This window comes from Ochotona curzoniae, unplaced genomic scaffold (assembly GCF_017591425.1).
Source record: "Ochotona curzoniae isolate NIBS_2020 unplaced genomic scaffold, NIBS_Ocur_1.0 contig_2235, whole genome shotgun sequence".
Classification (NCBI taxonomy): Eukaryota; Metazoa; Chordata; class Mammalia; order Lagomorpha; family Ochotonidae; genus Ochotona; species Ochotona curzoniae.
In genome coordinates, this window is record NW_024465384.1 from 41002 (window position 1) to 67911 (window position 26910).

Genomic DNA, 26910 nt, shown 5'->3' on the forward strand with positions numbered 1-26910 from the left:
CTGTGAACCACTTGATATCTTCATAACCATCAGCAATTCTGTAATCATTAGCCCCCTGGTATCCGTTACACAATGCTCTGCTCTCAGTTCCTGGAGCCTTGATGATATCACAGCGTGACTTCCATTCCCCTGTTTTCGATCTATCCAGGAATACCCACCATGTTCCCCTCATTCACCCTGCCTTAGGGTCCACATGGGGCTTAAACTCCCATAGTTCTCAGCCATGGAGATACTTGGAAGGGATTTGCATGGCAGGGGTAAAAGAAACTGAGTCATGGAGGGATGGGATGCTTTCACCTGCTGGCCACCCCTCTCAAGACCAGGTAATAACAACTTCCTCCATTTCTGCTTCCTTCCTGCTTCTCATGCCATCCTCTGGCGGGCAGATGGTGTCAGCTAGGCTTATTTCCCACATCAACTTCCTCAAGTGACTCTTTCCTTAGGCATGTAGTCATTCAGAAGATATTTGGAGGAAGCTGAAGAGCATACTGTTTGCCCTTCTATACACACTTTCTCCAAATGTGCAGCAGAAATGAGCTGGTTTAGGCTGAAGGCAATACTGGAAGCCAGGAAATCCGGTAAGTGATTGCATCTTCACAGCTACACCAAATGCCCACCTCCAGGAACCATCATTTTCACTATTAATTCTTTACTAGGCAGAATGTGAAAGGCTCCAGATGAGGTGCTGATGCAGAGTCCAGCCCCAGGGGCCTGGATGTCTAGTTGTGGCTATGATGCTCCTGTAGGCTGCTGTGAGGGTCTGTTTACGCTGGGCAATGGAGCTATGCTTGGGGTTGCAAAGCAAGGACTGTGGCCCACAGTTTGGACAAAGGAGGCCTGTGGGCTCTGAGCACCCAGCTTCACGTCCTGTTTACATGCAAACAGGAGACAGTGTTCCCAGCCCTTGTTTTTACTAATTTCCGTTTCCTGTCCTGAGCGGCAGTGCTGGTCTGTGCTCCTCTCTGCCCCAGCAAGGGCAATCTTGTCTGAGACCTGGCACTGTCCACATCCTGACCCCTCTGATGGCTTGGCCTGTGTTGAGGCACTGTGGTGCTAGGAGTTCTGTCTGCACACTTCAAGCAGATGTGGGCTGTGATGGCCTGCTTGGCCATGGGATGAGCTGACATGGTGGTGCGATCAGCAGCTGCCATTCTTCCTAGAGGGTCCCTCAAATGCAGGGCACGGGACCCCCTTCACCCACAGATACTGTCAGGCAGTAGCTTCTCCCTGTCCCATGCAGCATCCTGGCCTGTACCTGCTCACACCTGGCAAAGGTGTCTGTGCAATTCTGGGCTGCGCTGTAAGGCTCTCCTCTCTCCTGAGCCATTCCCAGTATTCTCAGTAAGGTGTCCTTTGGGTGGGGGAAGGTCAGAGAATCACCAACACAGTGACTTTCAGAGTTTCATTGCACTGGAACCACCTCTAGCTCCTTGTATTGCCATGGACCTGGAAGAGTCACCAGGTGGTCATTTTAAGCCATCATCATGAAAGTGGACTTTGCCATCTTGGCTGTTTCCCAGTGATGAGAAGAGTGTGGACATCATATATCCAAGCTTGGTGTTGGATCTATTCTTCATGAGGTGCCATTGGAGAAAGGAGCTTTTCCTTGGCGCTTTTCCTGTGCAGCCAGCCAGGCACAGGCGGTGATCATTCTCGTTGTCTCTGCTGTGCTTTACATGTTGAAGGTATGAAGCCGTTGTGAGGTCACTCCGTCCCATGCTGGGTGCATATCTGAAGTTGGATCAACTATTTGTTCTGATAAGAAATCGCCCTTGGAGCAAGGAGGTTTGGGGATGAAAGGGGAGAGGAGGAGCTAAGCTTACCTCCCTGTTCTCCCTTACTGCAAGGCCTGATTGGATCCTTGCTGCCCTGGTATGGTGCAGAGTCAAGGCCATGCCCTGTTCAGGATTGCTGAAAGCCTGGTTTGCTGCTCTAGGCATTTTGTATCCAAATGCAAGGGAAGTGGGAAGCTGCAATGTCGAGTCATCTGAGAAGCAACCAGTTCTGCTGGGACATGACCAGAGATGGAGGTGGAGGGCTGGGCCCTGTGTTCCAAGTTCTTGTTATTTTACAATCAGTATCCCCCAACAGTCACAATAGAAAATTATAAGGATCCCAAATTCAACTATTATTGTAGCTCAGATACTTGCTGTTAGATACTTGGCTGTTAGATGTTTGGATTTCATCAGCTGTGACTGTTGTCTGAGGATGTGACCGTGTTAAGATCACTTCTCTGTTAGGAAGCACTCTTGAGCATTTGTGTCTCTTCCTTTCTGTCAGTGCTCAAAGCGCTCAGGGAAACGGATTCCACTCTGTGGTCCTTGTTGTCCTCAGTGGTGCCTTCGTGACCACATTCAGTCCTCATCTGTGCACTTGAGCACTTTGAATCACAGGTTGTAACTGGTGGGGCAGGTCCCTGGAGAATATCCCTCTGACTTGTCTCTGGCGCTGTAACGATTGGCAAGGTCAGATGAGGTTGCTCCTCTGCCACTCACTCTTGCCCTTGAACTCCTCTTCTCATAAACTCTAGTCTCTGGGGCTCAGGGTCTGGGTGGTGAGGCAGGGTGGAGGGAAGCTCTGCTGAAGAAATAGGGAAGTTGTTTCATGGCCTGTCACTCTCAGAACAGATTGGACCATCAGTGGGAGACAGCGGGGGAGTTTCTGTTTTTAAAACTATATTCAAACAAGACACATGCATTTCTAGCTTTCTCCCCCCCCCCAATTTTTGCAATTGTGGTTAAGTACTTAAAATATGAAATTGATCATCATGAACATTTTTAAGTGTGTAGTTCAATGGTCTTAAGTAAATTCACAATGTGCAGCCGAACCCACCATGGTCTTCAGAACTCTTCATCCTGTAAACCTGTGTCCACAAAGCAGCAACTCTACTTCTGCCACATCCAGCCCTTGGCAGTCACGTTTGCACTGTCTTCATCTGGTAATGTTGACTGCAGGAAGAACCTCATGTAAGAGGAATCTTACAACATTGGTGTTTTGAGATTGCTTTAAAGTTTCCTTCCAAATCTGAGCATATATGCACTATATTTTGTTTATTCATTTATTGATGAGTGGTTGTCCCACATTTTTGCCATTGTGGAGAATGATTCTGTGAAGGTAAATGTACTAATCTCTCAGCAAGAACCTGCTTTAAATTCTTTTGTGTAGGCACCTGGAGGTGGGATTAATGGACCATGTGATAACTCTTTCTAATTTTGTGAAGAATCACCATTCTGTTTTGTATATTGGCTACAGTAGTTTATGTATATTGAAGATTTATTTGAAAGAATGACAGAAGGAGATGGAGACAGTGTGGAAGAAAGAAGAAGGGGAGGGGAGGGGAGGGGAGGGAGGAGAGGAGAGGGAGGAGAGGAGAGGAATCTTTCATCTACTGGTTCATTCCTCAATTGCATGTAACTCCAAAATTTGGGGTCCGGCTGAAACCAGAAGCTAGGAACTTAATCTTGGTTTCCCACATGAATTGCAGGGCCCTAAATACTTAGGCCATGCTCCATTGCCTTCCAGTATGTGTTTGAAAGAAGTTGGATTGGAAGTGTAGCAGTTGAGACTTGAACCAGCACTCTGACATGGGTTGCCAATGTTGTATGCGACAGTTTAACCTACTGGGCCACAATGCTAATTCCAGATACATTTCTAAATGTCTACCAGCTGTGAATAAGGGCCCATTTTCTCTGTATCCTCACCAGTGTTTGCTATTTTATTTCTCTTTTATTTAAATAGTAGCTAATTAAGTGGTGCTTGCTTGGCATTTGGATTGCATCCTCCAAATTCGTGTTTCTGAGCATCTTCTCATGTAGTTGTTGAGCATTTGGGTGTCTCTGCAGAAATGTCTATTCAAGTTTAAAAGTTTTTGATCATTTTGAGAAATTTCTGGTTGTTGTAATTGAGTCTTTTTGAGAACTGTATAAATTCTGAATGTTGATTCCTTCTCAGAGATAAAGTTTTAAAATATTCTCTCATTTTGTTAATGCAAGGCTTCTTATTCTGTTGATATAGTCTCTTTTATTAAGGATTTGTTTATGTATTTGAAAGTCAGAGTTAGCTCCCATCTACTGGTTCACTCCCCAGATGGCCATAATTTTCACAGCTAAGCCAGGTTGAAGATAGAACGCAGAATTTTCTGTCAAGTCTACTGTATAAGTAGCCAGGACCTAAGCATGTGGTTTTTATTTATATTTCCTTGATAGCTAGGGGACCTGAACATTTTTTCATGTCTATTTGACTGTTCTTTTCAAAAATATCTGTTTATTTTCTTTGTCCATTTCTTCACAGGATTGCTTGATTTGGTGTCATTTCTGAAACTCTTGTAAATCCTGGGTATTAGCACTCTGTTGTGTAGTGTGCAAAGATTTTCTCTCATTCTGTTGGTTGCTTCTTTGCTTTGTTGAGATTTCCCTTTGCTATTTAGAAGCTTTTTAGCTTGATGTGGTCCGATTTGTTTATTTTGGCTGTGACTTCCTGTGCTTTTGATGGCTTTTCTTAAAGACTTTATCAATGCCTGTATCTTGCAGAGCACTTCCTATGTTTTCTGCTAATAGTTGGATGGTTTCTAGGTGCAGATTTAGGCCCTTGACCCATTCAGAGCTGATTTTTGTATAAAGTAAGAGGTGGGGTTTTTGTTTCTTACTTCTGAGGCTGATATCCAGTTGTCCCAAGAGCATTCATTGAGGAGACCAACCTGTTTCCCTGGACAATTTTTAGTTTTCTAGTCAAAGATTAGTTGGCTGTACATGTGGGGGCTGTCTTCTGATGCTCCCGTTCTGTTCTATTGAAGTTCTTCGCTGTTTCTGTGCTAGTTTCAGACTGTTTTGATGACCCCTACCCTGTAGTGTGTCTTGAGGTCTAGAATTGTGACCCTGACAGCTTGATTTATATAGTTCAAGATCACGTTGTCTATTTGTGGCCTCTTGTGTTTCCAGGTGAATTTTCCTATCATTTTTTTTCTATTTCTTAGATGAATGTTGTTGGTATGTTTCACTGGGATTGCATTGAATCTATGCATTACATTTGGTCATATGGACATGTTCATGATGTTGATACTGATCCAGATGGTAAATTTTCTCCATCTTTTAATATCTTCTTCTATTTCTTTTATAGTGCTTTGCAATTTTTCACATGGAAGTTTTCCACACCTTTGGTTAGGTTTACCCAAGGTATTTAAGATGCTTCTCGACTACTTAAAGGAGACTTTATTTACAAGTTATTTTACAGCCATGGAGTTGTTTGTGAATATAACTTGAGGGCCGTCAAGCTATATTCATTAATTTTGTAACCTGGTAGCCTAGTAAACTCTGAGTTCCAATAACTTTTCATTGAGTCTTTTGATTCTCCTATGTATAGAATCATGTTGTCTGTGATCAGGGATAACTTTAATTCCTCATTTATTATTTGAATTAATTTAATTTCTTCTAGAATAAGCTAACATTATGTTGAATAGTAGTGGTGAAAGTAGATATCCTTATCTAGTTCCAGATCTTAGTGGAAAAGCTTCCAGGTTTTTTTTTTTAGCATAATGTTGGTCTTTTTTTTTTTTTTTTAACATTGCTCTGCTTATGCTTTACAATGTTATTCTTTGCCTAACTTCCTTAAGTATTTTAGCATAGTGGTGTTGGATGTTATCAAATGCCTTTTCTGTATCTATTAAGATGATCATATGCTTTTTAGTTTTCAATTCTTGATCTGATGTATCACATTTATTGATTTGTGTATATTGAACTATTCCTGTATGCCAGGGATGAGTCCCAAGTGACGATCTGTCTGATGTATTGTTGGATTCTGTTGGCTAGTATTTTGTTGAGGATTTTTACATCTGTGTTCATCAAGGGTACCAGTTCTCTTACTCTGTTGTTTCTATCTGGCTTTGGCATTAAGATGATGTTGACTTCATAGAAAGAGGAATGTTTGCCTCTCTGTTGTTTTGAATAGCTTGTGGATGATTGGGTTAAGCTCTTCTTGAAATGTTTGGTAGAATTCAGCAGTGAAACCATCCAGTCCCTGTTTTGTTTTTTGTTTTTTTTTTTTTTTTAGTTGGGCTGGATTTAGGTACTGATTCAATATTAGTCATGGTTATAGGTCTATTGTGTCATGATTCAATTTTGATTGATTGTATGTATCCAAAATTTCTACGTTTCCTCTAGGTTTTCTGATTTGTCGTCATATAGTTGCTTGTAATAGTTCCTGATTATTGTATGTATGTCTGAGATATCTGCAATTATCTTTCCTTTTTCATCTCTGATGCTATTGATTCATATCTTCTCCCTCCTTTTTTGATTATTTGGGCTAGTGGGGAGTCTATTTTGTTTGATTTTTCTCAAAGAACCAGTTCTTTGATTCATTGACCTTATGTATTGTCTCTGGTTTATTTGCTCCTTTGTTTGGTTTGTTTCATTTTTCCTGTTAACCTTGGGATTATTTTGTCGTTATTTTTCTAACTCCTTCAGACATATGGTTAACCCATTTCCCTGGTGCTTTTCTAGTTTCTGACACAAGCATTGGTTAAAATGAACTTTCCTATTAATACTGTGTTGATTGTGTCCAATAAATTTTGATATGTTGTGTTGATGCCTTCGTTTGTTTTAAGCAGTTTTTAAATTTCCTATTTGATTTCTTGTATGATCCATTGTCCACTTAGCAGCATACTGTTCAGTCTCCAGGTATTTGCATATATTCTGGGGTATTTTGACCTGTTGGTCTCCAGTTTCACTCCATGATAATCTGAGAAGATTCATGGTGTGATATGGATCTTTTAAGAATTTGCCGAGGCGTATTTTGTGGCCTATTATCAATCCTAGAGAAAGTTCCGTGTACTGATGAAAACGTGTTACTCTGAATCTTCAGTATGAACGAATCTGTAGATATCAATTAAGGTCATTTTTTTCCATTGTCTGGGGGAGCTCTGTTATTTCCTTGGCTGAGTTTATATCATTGATCTATGGAGGTTAGTGAGGTATTAAGGTTCCCTCCATCCCACAGTATTATTGTATCGGAGTCTGTTCTGTTTCACAAAGCTAAGTGCCATGGTATTGGTTGCGTATTCATTTATTATGGTTATTTCTTCAGGTTGAATGGATCCCTTGATCATTATGTGTTTTACTTCCTCATCTCTTTTAATGCTTTTTACATTAAAGTCTGTGTTATCTGACAGAATGGCTACACCATCTCATTTCTGCTTTCCAGCAGCCTGAAATATCTTTCTTCATCCTTTCACTTTAAGTTTCCACATTTTTTTATGTGCAAGATGTGTCTTCTGTAGGCAATAGAAATGGTTTTTGTTTTCTGATCAAGTCTACTAATCTGTGATGTTTGATTGATGTGTTCAAGCCACTTATATTCAGAGTTCATATCGATAGGTCATGATTGGGTCCAGTCATTTTAGCAATGAGTCATTCATTGTTTGATTTAGTCTTCTTGTTTCACTTTATTGGGATATTCTCCATATTTTCCATTGGTTTTGATAGGTGCTATTCCTTTTATCTGTCAGGAGGGCATCTTTAATAACATTTGTAGGGCAGGTCTAGTAGTGGCAGTCTGAAGTGTTTTTTGTTTTATTTTTGTTCTGTTGTGGAAATATTTTCTTTCATTTTCAAAGATACTGTGTGAGTTATTCTGGGCTGACAACTTTTTTTTTCCTCTTAGGGTCTGGAATATGTTATTCCATTCTTTTCATTGCTTTTGTAGTTTCCTTTGTGGGTCAGCTCTGCTTCTGATTGGGGCTCCTCTGTATGTTAATTGACTTTTCCTACTTGCACATTTAGGAATGATTTTCTTATGTTCAACTGAAGGCAGCCTGATCATGATGAATCATAGTGATCATCACTGCTGGTTGACACAGTTGGGAGTTCCGGCCCCTCCCGTATTTGTTTCCCAATTCTTTCTCTGTGTTAGGGAAGTTCTCAATTATTATCTCATTGGATAAATCTCTGAACCCAGTTTCTCTTTCTGTGCTTTCTGGAACTCCCGTAACTCTGATATTTAGCCCTTTATTGGTGTACCTTAATTCCTGAGTGATTTTTCTTATCTTGACTCAATTGCTCTTCCAGTTTTTTGAATGTTTCATCATTATTTCAGGAAAAGGCTTCAATTCTGACAATTCTTTCTTCTATCTCACCATTTTATTATTGATGCTTTCCACCGAATTTTTAATTCACTCCATTGTGTCCTTTGTTTCTAATAATTTGGCTTGATTTTTTTCAATGTTGCTATTTCCTGTGTAACGTATTACTTGAACTTCTGTGCATGTTTCTCATTGTTTTTAAGTACATTTATAACATTTGAAAAAAATCTTTTATCTTCCAGTTCCTCAAAGCCTTCCTCGGTTACCTGTGAGGTTGACAAAGGCTTTTTGCTCCTTTGCAGGAAAGGCATTCATAATTTTAATTGTGCCTCTCTCTCTTTCTTTGCTCTTGGTCATTGCAACTGTGATTAGTGGATTCTTCTCCTTAGGGCCAAATTTTAATTTGTGGTTGCCCACAGTCCTACAGATTGACTTTTCTGATCCCACTCAGTACCCAGTTCTTCATTTGTTGACACTTGTGCCCCCCTTTCCAGTGAGATTCAGTCCCAAGTTCCCATGCTGCACTCTCGGGTTACCACTCTCCATCCCCTGTAGTCCTGTACTGTGGCCACACTTTTGCTGCCTCAGCCTTCCTCTGCTCCTGGTTCCAGCCATACCTGGGATTAGGGAGACACCAGCCGTCCTAGATCACAGAATTGTCAGCAGTGCCCATTGCACATTTCTTTTTCTTTCCCCTTATTGCCAGGACTTTCTGGCATGTAGTTGTGGATGTAACCCATGCCTATCTTGGATGGTATACATGGGATGCTGAGTTGGGATTGTTTTCCTGTTGGGAACAGCATGTTTAAGCCAGAAGTGAGTTCTCCCTTGGCTTAATGCATCATGCTCAGCTCGCTGTTGTCGCTTTTCCCTAGAGAGTTTGCTCAAGTTCACAAAATGGCACCCACTATGGCACTGGTGGTGGGGTCTGGGCATTGAAATCCGACCTCTTTTCACACCTGACTTCTTGGGATCTGCCGCTCTGGATTAAATAAGTCAGCAGAACCTGCAGGTCTATGGCTGGGTTCACCTCCTGAATTCCCTGTGAACTCCCCTTTCTTCCTGGTTGCCAGTGGAACTCTGATTGCTGGCAGAACTCTGATCACCACGGGGGTGTCTGGTCCCTGCACCAACACTCCACTATCTCTGCCTCTTCTCCATACCCATGTGTCCCCCTCCAGGTGTCCCTCTGCTGTCTGCCTGTCCTCTCCTATTTCCTGGGATCATGCCCTCTCTGAGTCATTTCAACTAATTCTTCTCCATCTGTTTAAACATGTCCTCCCCCTATTCCACCATCTTGAAACTCCCATTTCTTTTTCATGATATGGTGCCACAGGCACACAGATTTTCCCTTATCATGACCTTGTAAGCATACACATCATTTTTTGACTTTTCCTAAGATCCAGTAGTCTGTTTTTTCCTTTTGTTGCCTGTGCCAGTAAACCATTGCTAAATCCAAAGTTGTAAAGCATTTACCTTACATTTTCTAATAAGTGTTTCATTCTTTTAGGTCTTACATTTAGGCCTACATTTGATTAAACTGGAGTTAGCTTTTGCATATGGTATTAGAGTCCAATTACATTCTTTTACATGCAGATGTCCAATTTTTACCATTGGTTCAAGAAGCTGTTACTTGCCCAATTTTGTGATGTTGGTGCCCTTGTGAAAATGGTCAGTGAAATCTACATGGAAGGGTTTAGTTCAGGCTGTGTATTCTATTCCATTGATCTGGATGTCATGCTGATTATTAGCTTTGTAGTAAATTTTTCAATGAGAAAGTGTGAATCCCTTGGCTTCGTTCTTTTTCAGTATTCCTTCAGCCATTTAGGATCTCTTGTGATTCTATGTAAGACTTAGGATGGTTTTTCTCTTCCAGCAAAATATATCATGTGTTTTTGATAGGGGCTGCCTTGCATCTTCAGTTTTCTTTGAGAAATATTGATATCTTATTAATAAGAATGAACCTGAGGATGTGTCACTGTTTGTTTAAGACTTCTTCAGTGTCTTTGAACAATGCTTTATGGTTTTCACCTCCTTGGCTGAGGTAATTCCTATGTATTTTATGCTCCCTGATGCTATTGTAAATGGAGTTGTTTTAATTACTTGCTTTTCAGATTGTTGTTAATGTGTAGAAATCCACCTGATCTTTGTATGTTAACTTTGTAACCGACTACTTTTTAAAATTCACCAGCTCTAACTCTGAGTTTCTGTGTGTGTGATAATCAGGATTTTCTACATGTAATATCAACTATGGACAAACTAATCTTACTTCATACTTTCCAGTGTGGATGCTTGTTTCTTTTTCCTTACCTCGCTTCTCTGGCTAGAACTCCATGGCCACATAACAGAAGTGGGAATCAGCCATCACTGCTTGTTCCTAATTTTAAAGGAAAAGTTACTCATCTTTTATCATTCTCTGTTAATATGTGCGGACTCTGTGTGTCTGTGTTTTAGCATGGTAGGTAGTTTTTATTCCTAATGTGTCAAATGTCTTAATCATGGCCAGCTGTTGACTTTTGCCAAATACCATGCTGTATTAATCAAAATAATTATGTTCTCCCCTTTATTCTGTTTATGCAGATGAGTTACATGAATGAGTTTTCATACTAAACCATCATTACATGCCAGGATTAAATCAAACTCAGTTGTGGTATAAAACTCTTTTAATATCCTGCTGAATTTAGCTTGAAGTGACTGAATATCAGCATTCACACAGGCTTTTGGCATAGAGTTTTCTTGTAGTGTTTGTCTGATTTGCTAACAGGTTAATGCTGGCCTCATAAAGTTTTTTTTAGTGTTTTAGAAAACTTTTCGGAAAACTGATGATAGTTTTTTCAGTGTCTCATGGAATTCACCAGTGATTCCATGAGGTTCAAATTTTCAAAAATTAAATTTATTTTTATCTAGAGAGGGGCTGGGCATGTTTTGCTTTCATGTTCTTTTGTCTTTTAAATATTTTCTGTTTTTCTTTTTGATTCATTGTCATTCATTGGTTGTTTATAATACTGTTTTATTTAATTTCTATGGTTTGTGAATTTCCTATTGATTTCTAACTTTGTTCTGGGGTTGAAGAAACTATCTTATCTGATGCCTGTCTCATAAGATCAAATGAGGACAAAGCTTTTGGCACAGCATGCCAGTGAGGATGTCCGTTTCCCATACTGATTGTGCCTGGGTTCATTGCTAGTTCCAAGTCCAGTTCCACCTTCCTGCTGGTGGGAACCCTTGGAGGGAACAGCAGGTGATGGCTCAGGTGGTCTGATTTCTAATAGACCTTAATGGAGTTACCCACTTCTGGCTGTGGCCTGGCTAAGCCCTAGCTGTGGTGGGCTTTTGGTAAACTAAGCAGTAGATGGGTGCTGCCTGTGTATCATTCTCTTTCTACCTTTCAAATAAATATATTTAATAAGTCTTTCGATCCTTAATTTGTGGAATAGCATGTGATGTGATCTGTCCAACACAACATGTAGGTGAAATGTCATTTATGCCACTGTTAGTGGGTACAATGGTCTGTGTTTGGTGTTAGATATAGTTATTGTGTTGTCCTCTCCTTATTTATTTTTCTGGTTGTTTTAATCATTATTAAGAGTGTGTTGTACAAGTGTCCATTTATTATGATAGGACTGTTTCTTCCATTATTTCTATCCATTTTTACTTTAAATATTTTTATGGTTATTAGGCATGCAACTGTTTTTCTTCTTCTTGCTGTATTATTCATATATATAATTCTTTTCTGGTTCTTGTAGCTCTAATATAAATCTGCTTTGTGAATGTTAATATAGCACTTATGCTTTCTTACTGTTACCAGTTCCATAAACAGCTTTTCCTGTCCCTCATTTTCCAGACTTTTTGTATCTTTGATTCAAGTGAACATTTTATGCAAATTGCATAGTTTGCACATTATTTAATCCTGTTTAATCCATTATTCCAGTATATCTTTTGATTGGACAAATCAACCCACTGATTAATGGTAAAAAAAAAAAAAGAAGGGACTCAGCTTATCATTATTTTTTTTTACTTTATAGCTTTTTCATCCCCAGTTCATACACAACTGTCTTCCATTATGTGTATTTAAATTTTGTAATGAAACATTGACTGTTTTGTTTCTTGTTCCCTTATGTGTATATTCTGCAGCTCTATTTATGGTTAGCATGAAAATTACATTTAATGTCTTAAATTTACAGCATTCCTATTTCAGTTCACGTAAGTTTAACTTCGATGACATAGAAAAATTATACTCCCTTATAGCTCTATCCCTAATTCTTTGGGGTTGTTGAAGTCCACAAGACTATAGCTTTGTGCAATGTATACCCCAAAATATAAAATAATGATTATTATAAAAGACCTAGATTCAAATTTTATAGAAAACAAAATGTAGCGTTACAGAGTTTCAGTAATACTATCTTTAAGTTAATACATCTTTAGAAGTGTTCTCATAAAAATGAACAAGTTGGGTTATCAGCCATTGTTATGATAGACTCGTTCTTAGACTTAGTCATATATTGACTTTGAGCTCTCTCCTCACAGCTTCCGGTTCCTGTCTAATGTCGTGTGACTTCCCCTCCCTCAGGAGCAGCATTCCTGGGAGGGAAGATCTGAGGGCAGAGGGCTCCCTGCTCTTGTGTCGGTCTGGAAAGGCCTGAATTCCTCCCTCACTTTCAAGGTACAGTTTCTCTGGGTCTAAGATTCATGGTGGACAAGTTTTCTTGCTCCCTTTGTGCTTGGATTTTATTAGCCGTCTGCCTCTTGGCCTTCAGTGTTTCTGGTGAGAAGTCCGTTGCTAATCTCAGCAAGCATTTCCTGTGGGAGATGAGACACTTGTCAGATTCTGTCTGGGTCTTCGGCTTTCAGAAATTTGATTATAACATGTCTTTGTGCAGAGTATTTTGTGTTCACTTTTGGAATTTATGATGTTCTTGGCTGTTTATATGCTTATCTGTAATCAAATTTAGGAAATTTCCAGTCATTGTTTCTTCAAATATTGTCCCTGCCTTCTCCCTTTTGTTCCTCTTGTGGATTCCCGTATATGTGTGTTGCTGTGCTTGTCAGTGTTACGTAGGTCCTTTTAGGTTAGGTTTACCTTTTAAAATTTTTTAAAATTTCTCTTCCTCAGATTTGATCATTATCTTCAAATCCACTAATACTTCTGTATACTTAATGTAGGCGTCTGGATCTTAAAATTTTTTCATTTTAATTAGCTTACTTTTCGGGTTCAGAATTTTTGAAAAATTTGTTTAGGGGTCGAATTCCTCTACTAATATTACCACTTGGTTCCTATTGTTCTTGACGTTACAATTATGTGTCAAGTCTGGTAGATCTGCCCCCACGACTTTCTGAGGAACAGTTCCTGCTGACTTAGTTTTTTTTTTTTTTTCAATGGGTCATATTTTTGTAATATTCATCAGTATGTGTTTCTTAGTATCCCTTGTGGTTCTTTAATCGAAAACTGGGCATTCAAATCTAAAGATGTGAGAACTCTGAATAGTAGGTTTCTCCCGCCATAGGATTTGTGTTTTGTCTTAAAAATATTGTATGTTGCCTCTGTGCCAAAGATCTCCATGTCCTATAAACCCAAGCTCTCTTCAGTTCCTCTCTGAACTTGTATCTTTCCAAGGGCATGTGAAATCACTTAGATTTCCCACACACATTAATTCTAAATGGCTAAATCTGTAGTATCTTCCTCCCAAACATGAAAAAAGAGGGAAAAAATGAAGGGCAAGTGTGTGAGTCCTTTCAGTTCCCTGTAAATTGTTGTACCTGGTTGAGAAGGGATTTTCACAAATGGACATGCGCAGTAACAATGGCTTCCCACCCGTCCCTTCAACCCATGTGGTAACAAGTAGCAATCGGTGTTCTCAACACAGGTCCTGGCTATGCGGGGAAAGGCTGATATTTGTTTAACCACCCCACAAGCTGCCAACTGCTGCTGGAAGAATTGTTCAGCTGCTTGCCATGGTTATGAGCGTGTGAGATGAGTCATTCATACTGTGAGAAGAACTAAGGTTGACCAAAATTAACACTGATTTACTTTCCCCCAGAAGTGAGAGGTCTTCAGTAGACTGCACAGTAGCACACTGTTAACTTAAGGCCGATGCTACTGATGCTATTGTCTGGGTGGGAAGACAGACTTCTGGTGCTGCCTACTTTATGTTCTTACCAGAATCCTCTGGAGTAAATTTTGTTTTGCATGGGAAGTTATCCCAAAAATTTTATCTAACTCATTTTAAGTACAATAGAAAGGAAAAAAACACCCCCTTTGCGTATCCAGTAGTCCTCAAGGCACATTATACAATAGTTTCTTCTCTCTTACTCGCAGGCTTCTCTTCCTTCCTCCATTCCTTTGTATGTCCCTTCCTTCCTTGCAACCTTTCAAAACCTGTCTAGTAATTTCTCAATTCATTGTTATGGCTTTTCCATTTCATTAGCTATCCATTTAATTCCCAACATCCACTCCCTTGACAACCTTTGGGCAACTTTCTGTTGACCCTTTCATTGGAACCAAGAGAGAGATCGTGAGATTAACTGCCTAATGAAGGTAGGTGTCATCGTCTAACTCGGAATTCTCGTGTTTTCTTCCACCTTCTTCCCAGGCAGAGGATCTGAGGCAGTTGAAACAATCGGGTGTGTCTTTGTGACTTCTAGAAAACAAGAGGACTATAGAAGAGGGAAAATACAATTAAACCAATGTAGACATTGTTAAGAAATTTATTTGCAATTCTTTTTTGTGGTTTTTGTTTGTTTTTTAAATAACATCATTCCTTGGATAAAAATGCAATCTTACAGGAATATACAATAGTGTCTCACACAGAAATGACCCTGAAGCTCTCCTTGAAAGGTTGCCCCTTCTAGAATCCCTGGCCTTTCTCAAGGGTGAGAAGGCGCAGCAGGCAAGGCCCTTGACATTGGGGCTATTCGATGGTTACAAACTGTACAGCATATTTACAACAATCAGACTGTGAAGTCGTGGAGCCTGGAGGGGTGTGCAGGTGCATGGGGCGGGGATGAAGACAATGGGGACACTGTCCACCTTCCCGTGCCTCTCTGCAAACAGATGTGGTACACACTGGATGGGGCGCGTATGTGACCCGAACTGGAGCACAACAGGAGAGGATGGAGGGGAATTCTCTGGAATATTTTATGTAGAAGACAATTTAACTTCTAGTCCCAGTGAATTAAAATAAGCGGAAAATCATGAGTGTTACAGACATTCCAGTGCTTCCCCATGTAGGAGTCTCATTAATAATAAATTTGTGGATTTGTCCACATTTCTGTCACCACAGAGGCATCTGAACTTGGTTATGTCTTTGTTTTCCATGGCCTATTTCAGAACAGGGCCTTGTGCCCATGAAGTTCCGAGAGAGAGAGAGCCCACACAGCGGGCAGATGGTACAGTAACCGAGTGGCATTCAACTGGACTAGGAAGTAAAGATGGAATTCAGGATGGAGAGATGGGATGCAGCAGATGCATGGATGGGTGGCATGGACGCAGACAGCACAGTGGTCAGACCACTGGGCATGCCTTCTGCAGGATGCCTTGGCACAGGACTATAGAGGTACCATCTGTCCTCGCGTTCACCCCCCTCATCATTTAAGTTGGGTGCAGTCTCTCCACATTGTGATGTCTTGCGGGGAGGTGCTTTGTGCAGGATCTAGTGACCCTCCATCCTCTCTTGCTGCTTCTGTGGCTCTACAGAAAGAAAACTTCCCTTCTCTCTCCTCCTGGCTAAAGGTGCATGAGACTGCATCAAGGGGGTCTGACACTTGTCCCCCCTGGTTCCTGTGGCAGACAAGCACCACTTTCTTCTTTATCTGCATGCTCATGAACTTGAAGGCCAGGAGACCAGAGAAAGGATTCTTCAGACTCAGATTGTAAGCACCACTCTGCCCATTTCTGCATCCCACCCCATAGAAACTGCCCTCCAGAAGCATCCAGAGCCCTCTTCCTTCCAGAGGCTTCTTCAGTGCGGACCTTGGTGGGAGGCACAAGACTGAGTTTTACACAGGAAATTTGCAGTAAATGCCAGCTTCCTCTCAGGTGATTGGTGTGTTACCCTTTTCTTGGAGCCTTATAAACAATTTCTATCCTGAAAACCAGGGCACAATACCAAGAGGAGGGGTTCCTCTGGAAGCAACCAGCATCTGTTCTGAAGGGGGAGAGTCTAGTTCTGGCAACGGAACATGTCCAACTTACATTTCTTAATCTTTTTTTCCTGGTCTTTCTCAATATTAGCAGAGGATTAAGAGTGTTTTCACAATCAAGCTTGATTCGGGCTCAGCTCTGTGTGGAATGGATTTGCCATAGTTCATACATTCACAACCCCAGTGCTCTTTCAGACTCCCTAAAAGGCCATTTCTAAAATCCCAGAAGGAAAGGGTTCTTCACCCCTTCATTGCTGCCGTCCAAGTTCTGACCATCATCTCAAGGACAGGGGAGTGTTGCTTTTAGGGGTAGGAGTTATCCTCAAGTGTAAACACATCACATTTATTGCCTAATTACAACAGGCTCAGATAGTACTATTCCCACTGTTGGATGTTGGGCTGGTCTGCCTGTATCTCTTTATACAAAGACTGCTCCCTTAGGGGAAAAGCCACATAAGGGACTTCAGCCCCAACCTGGGGGCTGTGTGTGTGTGTGTGGTGGGCAAGTACCTCTCTCACAATTAAGACCTCTAGAAATGCATTTGTCTGCTTACATTTGTATCTGGCTCCTAAAGCAAGATTCCACTGCTGTGAAATATCAAAGTGAAAACCCTAAGTGGCTTTAGTAAGACCTGCTACCAGGCAGGCCTGCAGGATGAGGGGATGGCTGAGGGCAGGCAAGAGGCAGGGAGCAAAACTGCTTGGGGAGGGGAACCAGCACCCTCTCTCACCTCTGACACAAGCACAGGATGCTTCTTGACTTTCGTGGGGAACGCCAAAGCATCATGGAAAATGAGTATTATGAAAAAAATTCTGCATAGATTTTCTTTTGCACAAAAATAAATCGTTTGCTTCTATTCCCCACAACTCCCACAGCTCCTCAATATGCAGCTGTAGAACCACGACTTGGAGGACTAAGAGCTTCCCTCCTGCTTCTGATAGGAGCCTGGGCTGGGCTGCTCACTGAATAACAGAAGAAACTGTGGGATTCACAGCAGACACCACCTGGCCAAGCAGGCTCAGGGGAGAAGTCATTGTTCTCACCATCTAAAGTAGATCATCTCCGAGAAAGAGAACTGGAGGTAGGCTCCCGGTAAGACACCTGCATACACATCCCATCTCAGGGTACCCACTTTGATGCTCAGCTCCAGCTTCCCATTAGAGCCACGAAGACTCAAGTCATTGGGTTCCTGCCCCATCACACAAGAGACCTCGATTGAGTTCCCAGCTCCTAGATTTGGCCTCGCCCCAGTCCTGGCCATTGTGGGAACTAGTAGATGAGAGCTCCTTCCATCCATTGAACCCTTACTCTCTCAAATGAATGCATAAAAACATTAGCCAACCACAATCATCCCAGATTTGATATCAGCAAGGAGTGCATGTGTGAGTTTAACTTCTCTGGGGTTTAAAGAGCTCTTCCAATCTCTTTGCTGAACTGTTTCTAACTCCTAGGCAATGCTATTTCAGTTATTCCAGGTCTCTGAAGGCAGGGGGAGATGGAATTTTCCTCCTTGGCTATGTTTCTGACTATGATTTCATGAGGCTGCCAGTCCTGGATACCAGGGCTCTGCAGTGCAGCCAAGCTTGCTTTATTTCTTGGCCTTCAGAAGGAATAGGTATGCATCAGTTGACCGCTGTGTAACAGCTGTCAGCTCCTGGATGACTTATAAGTCATATCCATCCTATTCCTCAGAATGACACCAACTTGGGCGTTCAGAGTTAGGAAAGCACTCCCAAAAGGTGATGGCTGGAATCATCTGTGGTTCAAAAAAATTAAAATCCACACATAGTGTTTTTTTTCCACAATATCCATTTTCCACATCTTTGTTCAAGATTGACTTTACTTCAGTAAGATTCCTCGTATTTCAAATTTTCTACACAAAACAAACCTTTCTTCAAAAAAAATCTTTTTTTGTGATCATGAAGAAACAGCAAGCAGCTTCACTTTCAATAGCGCCTTAGCATTGGGACCCAGAGAAACACGGGTGCACAGACGGCCTGGCCTTGTTCCCTTCTTGCCTTTGGACCTTCCACTCAGTGGGAAGCCTACTGAATTGTTGAATTCCAGCAGGCACAAATCTATGAATCCAACCAAAACCGATGGGAAAATACTTCTTTATGCCTCAAGAACAAAAGACCCTTTGAGGAGCAGGCGCAAAAGAGAGAATGGAAGACCTTTCAGTGTGGCTTGGCCATGCACACGACTGACTATGGAGAGACTACAGGATGGAAACAGAAGAATCAGGACTGGTGAGATGACAAAGAAAAGCAAAGTCCACACTGTGCTTGGGTAAGTGCTACGGTTCCCAGTCACAGGCTACTTCCCTCCCACCACCAGCAGGTTCAAAGAAGAGGTGATGACTGTATTAACAAGGGCCTGGGGGCAGGGGGGCTAGCTGGATTTCAGGCAGAAGAAACAACCCATGGTGCACGTGCCTCACTCATTCCACCACTGCTTGCACCACTGTCACCATCATCATGAGGTCAGGCTAAGGAAGCCCACTGTCCCAGAAGGGGATCTCCTGTCTGCACGCCCCTTCCTACCTGACAGACAAGGGCAAGGTGCCCTTGTCCCTACTGATGCCACTTGGATGCAGTGCAAGGACAAGGGCTGCTTCTGGTTTTCTTGCCAGCCTTGGTTATCTAGGAGAAAGAAGATGGAGGGAGTCGGTACTGAAGGGAATTATGGTGGGCAATCCTGAGGAGCAGCCAGCATCAGCCCAGCCTGTGGTCCAAGCCACTGAGACCTGGAGGCACAGAGGGAAAGTTCAGAACAAAAAGAGAAGGCAGCATGAGAAGCTGAGTGAGCACACAGGCAGGTGTGCGTCGGGGCAGTCAGAATCCCACATGCCCAGGTTTGGACCAGACACAGCAGGAACCTGAGTGTGCTCAAGAGAAGTCCCCGCGTCTCCGAACTCCTTGCACAGTGGGTAGAACTTTGGGGAAAGTGAGCCAAGGATGACACCTAACCTTCATTTCTGGAATACCTGGATGGCACTGAGAAGGAATCATGAAAGTGCATGTGGACTGGGCACGAGGATCATGAAGAATCTTTCTGGAATGTACATGAATCTGGGACTATCTGGAACACATCCATGCGTGATCAGGAATCGGCGCTTGAAGGTGCAGCTCAGCTTCCCTGAGGAGCACACTGCCCACCACGCTCATTTCTATTGTGCTTGTAGTTGGGCCAAGAAGGGCTGATGGGGGAATGGAAGAGAGCCAGCGGGTAAGTCGGGGGTGAATTGGTGGGTCCTAGTTCCCCCAGTCAGTTCCCTTAGAAACATCGTGGGTGAGACAGACCTGCAGGACACAGCTCCAATAGGATTGACTTGAATGGGCCTACCTGCACCTCCAAGAAACTCATTTGTCTTGGGAGCTCCTGGTGCTTCGTCCCTGTGTCCAGGTCCCCTCCTCTGCTCCTGCACACCGTAGGCGGCTCTCAAGGCAGAGCCGTGGAAGGGAGGAGAGGGAAGAGGAGACAGTCATGACCTTGACTCTTGAGTGCAGCCAGGTTTTGCTCAGGTGCCTTTTTCTAGGCCCCGCTGGAGCAGAGCAGCCATCCAAAGGGAAGGAAGAGGCCCCTCCCTGCTATGCTGTCAGTCAGTGGGCACCACTGGGAGGGAACCATCTCTTGCACAGACGGGTACAGACACAACCCCGTGACAAAGAGGCCAATGAGAATGCCACGCTGCTCCACGTGGGGAAGGGCTGTGCTCAGAAGCAGAGGAAGGAGAAACAGAATGACACCTGGTCTCTCAGGGCGAGCTGTGCTGTGGACGGAGGGTAATGCAAGCACGCACAAGATATGCAAAACAGTGATGTCCCAGCCCACGGGGGGACAGCAGCACGGAGGCTGGCCTGGGCAGGCCCTCTGCTCGGGGCACACATTAGAGGCAGCATCCCCTCCCCAGGCACAGAGAAAAGCGCGTGACACTCCAAATATGAAATGATTTACTTTACATGCAGCAAAACGTACAAGTGAATTCAAAAACAAACTTAATTCAGTTCAGTATATTCGCTTGGCACAATTGCAATTCAGTTTTTTAAAAAAATATTTGAAAAATACTGAAAACTGACCTGAATTCAAGTATAACGGTTTCTTCAACAGAAACATTGTCAATGCAATAAAACATTACACGGAATATATTGAAGCAAAAATGTCTTGTGTTTTTCCCTTAAATTTCTCTGTGGTGTTTTTTTTTTAAATACAGTTTTAATGCCAACACAACTCACAATTTTACTTTTAAAATGAATATTATTGCATTGTTTTTGCATATCTTGTGGGACAGAAAATGCAGTTACTGATTGCCGTTTCAGAAGTAAAGCCAGTGGTTGGTTTTTGCTCTCCAATGGCCCCACACTCAGACCTTCCCACAGCTCAACCAGAAGGGGAAGTGAGACACCGTGTGGGTACACACACACACACACACACACACACACACACACAAACACACTCAGCCACTCTCCCTCCCCCCTGCACTCACCACTCACCAGCATAACGGAACCTAGCTCCATCACCCGGATATGTGCAAGACCTTATCAAGTGCATCGCCAATTACCTTTAAATTATAAATCTAAACCAAACCAGAAAATTAAATACAAAAAGAAAAAAGAACAAATCTGGGAGCGTACACAACGGCTGGTAAAACTCCTACAACGGCTTCTAAAAAAAGCCTCTCTCCTCGGGCCAAATGACCCACAACCTTTTAATAATACAAAAACCCAAACCAGATTTATATATGCAAAGTGAAGGCAGGAAAGTGGGCAGCCACAAAATAGATCAAAGCTCTTCTTCCACCTCTCCCCCTGGGAAAGCAAAATTAGAATGATTTAAAAAATAAAACATGAAAACTGCAACATGCTGTCCATAAAGAAAATTAAAAAAAAAAAAGGCAAACCACCAAATGCAAGAACGCTAGACACGCGCAGCACCGCCACCCTGTCTGGCTGCGCGCTGCAGGCCCCAGCTCCTGGCCCTGACCCTGGTGCCAGTGCGCCACCCAGCTGGGCACTCCCCAGTAGGCAGAGGTGGGCGCCATCAGGAGACAGGTCCAGTAGGGACACTTGGAGCGAGGGGCAGGACTTCAAGGGCACCCCGCGCAGTGCCTCCTGCCACGTCCTCGCCCCTCCTGTGTCCACAGGGATCCTTGCCCCAAGTCCTGCCCTGTGCCCTTGGCCCAGTCCACAGGGTCTGGCTCTAATGGAGACAGTGAGGCTCATACGGAGTATGTGCAAATGGGTTTTGTTTTGTTTACAAGCAAAGTTGAGAGACACCCGTTTGCGTCAGGGTCCTTCTGGCGAGTGAGGGCCATCACAGGAAGCCGAGGTTCTCTCTCTGCAGCCCAGGGACAGGCCCTCGCAGCAGAGCTTGCCGGCTGGTCACTCCCCTCCCAGTCTACTCTCTCCTCCTCGCCTCTAGATGTGCAAACACAGAGGGCTCCACACCTCCCAACCTGCTTCTCATCCCAACAGAAATGAATGAAGACGCTGTTCCGGTTAACTCCAGGTCACGAGAACAGTGAGGCACTTCTGAAACGAACCCATTAGGAACATTGAGACAAAAATAATAATAATAATTAATAATAATACCCGCACCCCCGGGCCCCTGCACCTTACAGGCTGTGGTCTGCGAGGCCCTCCTCGCTCTGCCCACACCGGGGGGCACGCACATTGCTCGCGTCCTGTTCGCTCTGCCCCATTCTGTCCCGGCCCGGGTCCCTGCGGTTCACAAAAGGTAAGAGGGTGCCGTTGGGGCTCTGCCGGGCGCCCCCACTGAGGATGTCATCGGCCGCGTTCTCCATCTCCTCTATGGTCAGGTCGCAGGCGTCGGCCAGCTCCTGGGTTGTGACCTGGAGGAACTTGGGATCTTGAGCAAAGTGCCCCAGTCCTTCTGATATCAAGACCTGAAGGGTCATGGGGGGAAAAAGCACAGAGGGAAATTATTATCAGCAGAGCTGATCTGGGGTAAGGGGCTTGCAGGGCAATCTGTGGCAAAGCAATTGTGCTGGTCTAGGGGTGTCGGGGAGGGTGGTGCTCCCAGGGAAATAGAGATGGGGTCTGGCCACAGGATGTAGTGCTGGCCGCGGGGGAAGGAGCAAGGGAAGGCCATAGGAGATGCTCTGCTGTACAGGCCATTCATAACACACTCCACAAGGAATCCTCCTCCTCCCGGGGGGAACTAAAAAACTGCTAACTGCCCCAACCCACTTGGCTGCCTCCCCGGGCCTGAGGATCCTGGCAAGGACATGCATGGTACCACACACCCATCCGCACATCTCTGGCTGCCCAGAAGGGCTGGGGATGACCCTCCACATCCCGGGAGCATCAGCTCCCAAGAGGATAGTGCCTGCCACACACTGCTGGGGACTCACATGGGCCTGTCCCCGCTGGCTTCCACTCTGGCACCTTCCCCAACTCCTGCCTGAAGGCTTATCACTGTCTGCTATTCCTAGGGAGAGCTCACACATGCAGAATCCTGCACCCATACCTAGCCCAGCACACACACCAACACAGGGCATAGGGATCCCAGGCCTGGTGAAACTGCAGTCTGTTCTTGCCCCAGGGGTACGAGAGGTGATGCTTTCTAGGGAAGACCTCTCAGTGTAAGGCAGGCTTCATCAGATGGCTCTTCCTCAGGGACCAGAGCCAGCCCACCTGTCTGTGTGAGCCAGCTGCTCTGGCCCAGCCTCTCCTTAGGTCATCTTCCTCTGGGCTTGTTCTGATTTGTCAAAGGAACCCTCAAATGTGTGGTGCCAAGATAGTGTTTGAATGCCCAGACTGGGTGGAGGACAGTGGAGCCACTGGTGCCACTCAACCCTGGCTGTGTATTAGAGGTTATAAAAATATCAGGTTTTCCAGAGGGCCCGAGACGCTCGTGTGTGTGTGTGAGAGAGAGAGAGAGAGAGAGCGGCCCAGGTTAACATGAGGTACTGAGGCACCCGTGTCTTGGGGTTCACTGGCCTGCTTCAGGGCTTTCTCCCTCTGCCCCAGTGCGTTGCCTCCACGGTGCCATGTGGTCAACACTGTATACCCTGGCTCCTCTTTGCAGGCCCTGAGAGGGATGGTGTTTGTGGGCCCTGGGACGTGGGGACAACCTTCAGTCTGCGGGCACAAAAGCAACCGCCCCCTGCCCGATCCTCTAGTCTTTGTGCCCTTCCCCTGCATCTGCCACACAGCTCAGACTCACTCACCGCTTCCACCAGGCTGCTGGCACTGCCATGGAACTGCCTCCCCTGAGTCCCAACCTGGCTGGGCACTGTGAGCGAGACAGGCCGGGCCTTCCGGATGGTGCTGCTGCTGCCCGCTCTGCAGGGGCTCGGCTCCCCAGCCCAGGAGCTGCAGTGGATGGATGGGAAGCTGCTGTTGAGCTTCTCGCTGGACTCGGCGCCCTCCAGCCGCAGGGTGGGGATGGGCTGTGGGGGCCAGCCATGGCTGCCTGGTGTCGCGGGGGGTGTGGTGCAGGGCCGGGGCGAGGTGGTCGGGGAATGGCTTCTCTGCAGGAGAGGGCTTAGGCCCGCCACTGCTAATGCCTGTGGATGACACACAAGAGGTGCAAGTTACAGGGGGTGGCTTGACAGGGACAAAGCTCTTGTCATCTAGCTAGATCTACATGCCCTTGGATACACCCCAGCTGCCCTCGCTCAAGGCCTGGCCTGGGCTTCACAGATCTCAAATTACTTTTCATGGTCAGTTGAGTCTTCCTGGAGTGAGGGACCTCACTTGAGGAAGCCACCGTGAGGTGGTATCAAGGTCATTGGCTTTGTTTTGACTGCTAGCTGCGCATGCTCTGGTTCTTAGCTGACTCACTGCGACACTACAGTGCATGGTGACTCTGCATCCTGCGTATATGCAGGACAGAGGTGCCATGTCAGTCTGCCTTGATGGGGCTCACGGGGGTGCAGGTTGGTAATGAAGTCCAGTGTCCAAAGTCAGTGCCTGTGATTCTCCCTTTTATAACAGCAAGGAGTCCTGAGTTCAACCCTGCCAACCTCTCACTCAGACTGCCTGGCAGCCATTGCTGAAGCCTCCCACTGTCATATTAAGAAAACAGTGTATATGTTTGCGTGCTGTCATCCTGGGGGACATGGCCTGCAGCACAGCTGCTGTCAGGACGTGGTCCCTCAGCGTGTGCCACTCCACCAGGATCGGGGGTGGCAGAGGGTGGTGCTGTGGAGGGGCCGGGAAGCAGACAGATAATACAAGCGAGGAAGGATGCCTCACCTTGCCTCCCAGTACAATCAGAAAGGATGGGTGAAGCCAACTGCTAGTAAACTCCTAAGGCAAACACGATTGCCCACGTCACCCACCCCAACCCGGATCCCAGCACCTGATGGGGAGCTGTAAGAAGCACAGGCTATGAGCAGGAGTGTGGAAAGCCCAGCAGAAATTTTTCTCACTTGGGTAGTGCTACACAGGCTAAACCAAGCAATGTATTTCTTTGAGCTGAAGTAATACCAACTTGGCCACATCCAGGTGGCCATCTTACGTGGGTTCTAAGCTTTGCTTGGCAGTTGAATGCCTTTAAGTACCAAAGCATCCTTGAGTTTAGGTCTGTGGTGGGTGGGGGAGCAGATGATTGAAAAGAGAGAGAGGCTGGAAGCAGCTTCAATTCCTGATTTACCTGGGGGCTGGGGTGTGGTTAGGCATGGCAAGTCTGACCTGAGATGCAGAGATGTTTGTGCCCCGCTCCCCTCCTCCTCCCTGCCCCAGCTGCAGTCAGATCGGGAGCTATTTCATCCAGGGAATTTCTCAGGAGCTCTTCTCTCTGAGTAGCACCCCCTACCCTGGGCCACATGGCTGGGAGGTGCTTGTATCATTTCTGTTTCACTGGGTGCATCTTTGAACAGTTAAAGTGTACAAGAAGGAAGCATCTCACAGATGTTGGTCCCACAGAGCCGGTGAAGCACTCCTGCCCCACTCTGCCACCTCACAGACCCTGTGCCAAGGCAAGGGCACCATGGTGGGTTGTGCCAGGGATCTGAGACCTCGTGGGAAGTGACATGATGGGAGCTCTCTGGGCCGTGCTCGGTGGGGGCTGGGTGGCCTGTGTGGAATCAGGGGCTACCTGATGATGGACCAGGTGCAAGGGCAGGACTGTCTTCTGAGAGATGTCCCCCCCTTGGTTCTTCTGTCGCTTCAGACATTCCAGGTGAAAGGAAGCTCTTCGACCTGCAGGGCCACAAAGAGAAGGGGATCATGGCAGGAAACAAGGACATGGCTGTCACAGCTCACACCCACACGCAGCAGGACCAGCACCCTCAGACACACCTCCTCTTTTCCCCTGGCTGCACCTCGAAGACATCTAGGACAGTCCAGGCCCAGGCACCCTCCCCACAAGCCCTGTCTTTGTGATCCTGAAATGCAACTTTGGAAATCCTCTTCATGGGTTTCTCTGTGGCAAGCCATCCGCAGGTACCTGACCTGGCACGTAGTGCTGTACTGGGCAGCTGCCTCCGCTCAGTGGGGATAGGGGGTGCCTACCTAGCGATGCGGAGCGCAGGAAGCCCTTCTTTGGAGACTGCCTTGTGTCCCGCCTGTCTTCTTCCGGGGCTGTCAGTTGTCGGTTTTCATCGTCCTGGTAGGAAAGCCTAGAACACAGAATTCTCAGGGCTCATTCCCAGAAGAGAAGGGTTCCATCCCCAGAGAGCACTTTACTTCCTTGTTGGGAGCAGTCCCCCACCCCTCCCCATGCCAGGGTGCTGCTGTGCAGGTTGGGGAGGGGCAGCAATCTTCTGTGCTGCCAGGACCGGTTCTCCATCCACTGCCTACGAGGTGAGCCCCACGTTTCCGATTTCAGGGAGACAGCAGGAGCACTCTTGGGACAAAGCTGGACAAGTTCTTAGGCCCCAGGATCCTTTCAAAGCTGCCTAGGTTCCTGTGTTCACAGATGCCAGTGCTGTCTACCCGCTGCCCTCAGCCTCAGCCCCAGCACCTCCCCTTCAGCCCCAGCTCCCCCTGTCACACCAGTCAGCGGCAAGGCTGGGAGGAATCTTGGGGGGCATCTCAGCAATGGTTGCCAAGCCTTTCAAGGGTGACAGTACGAAAGACACTTGACTCACTTACAGACCCAATGGAAGGCATTCTCACACGCTAACCCTACCCTGATGGGTAGACTCTAAACATATCTAGTCCACCTTCATTTGCTCTGTTTGACTACAGGGCACAAGTTTGCAACCCACTGTGGTGGTCTCCCAGTTCCTTATGGACTTGCTTGCATTGGAAAAGCAGGTGCCCATGGCTCCCTCCTACCTTGGGAAGGTATGTGCTGCCCTCATGGCTGAGTGCACCTTGCTTCTAGTACTAACTTGGTGCATTCATATACAGATGCACAGGGATGTTGGTCAAAGTAAAGCTCACACGTGTGCATCCTTCTTGACCAGGCATACCTTCCTGACCGTATTTTCTTCTTAGCCCAGCTGCATGGTTCTTGCAGACCCAGCTGCTCTGAGCTCGGCTGTCCTACCCTTGACGGTCCCCCTGCCCTGCCCCCGGACCCTCTCTGAACACCTCTCCACTCTCCTGTGGGCAGTTAGACAGTTAGCCATGCATCATTCTTTTCAGATCCTCCCAACTTCCAAATCAGTTTGCAAACCCTCCTTGAGTCCAGACACTAGTGAATGACTTGGCAGAGTTACTTCCCGGATGCACCAGGCACCCCAGATGTGGCAGAAATGGATTAAGACCTGTGCTTTCCCTTT

The 26910-nt window shown here is 45.3% G+C and overlaps 1 protein-coding gene and 1 long non-coding RNA gene across 12 annotated transcripts in view; one reads left to right on the forward strand and one right to left on the reverse strand.

The window, feature by feature from the left end:
* Positions 1-517: 517 nt before the first annotated feature.
* LOC121151017 lies at positions 518-17997 on the forward strand. Of its 2 annotated transcripts, none has more exons than XR_005883100.1 (3): positions 518-578; positions 12599-12734; positions 17087-17997. It is a non-coding gene; the product is annotated as an uncharacterized LOC121151017 (long non-coding RNA). The 2 variants fall into 2 exon arrangements; XR_005883099.1 differs by lacking the exon at positions 17087-17997 and adding an exon at positions 13936-14180.
* Positions 17998-21711: 3714 nt separating this feature from the next.
* The window catches only part of CACNA1C (calcium voltage-gated channel subunit alpha1 C), a 559109-nt gene continuing 553910 nt past the window's right edge, over positions 21712-26910 (reverse strand). For all 10 annotated transcript variants that reach the window (XM_040972179.1, XM_040972175.1, XM_040972178.1 and 7 more), the window contains 4 exons: positions 25694-25800; positions 25278-25381; positions 23404-23742; positions 21712-22116 (listed from right to left, as the gene is read on the reverse strand). In XM_040972179.1, the coding sequence (XP_040828113.1) occupies positions 21826-22116; positions 23404-23742; positions 25278-25381; positions 25694-25800 (841 nt within the window). In that variant the 3' untranslated portion in view covers positions 21712-21825. The remainder of the gene's footprint in view (positions 22117-23403; positions 23743-25277; positions 25382-25693; positions 25801-26910) is intronic.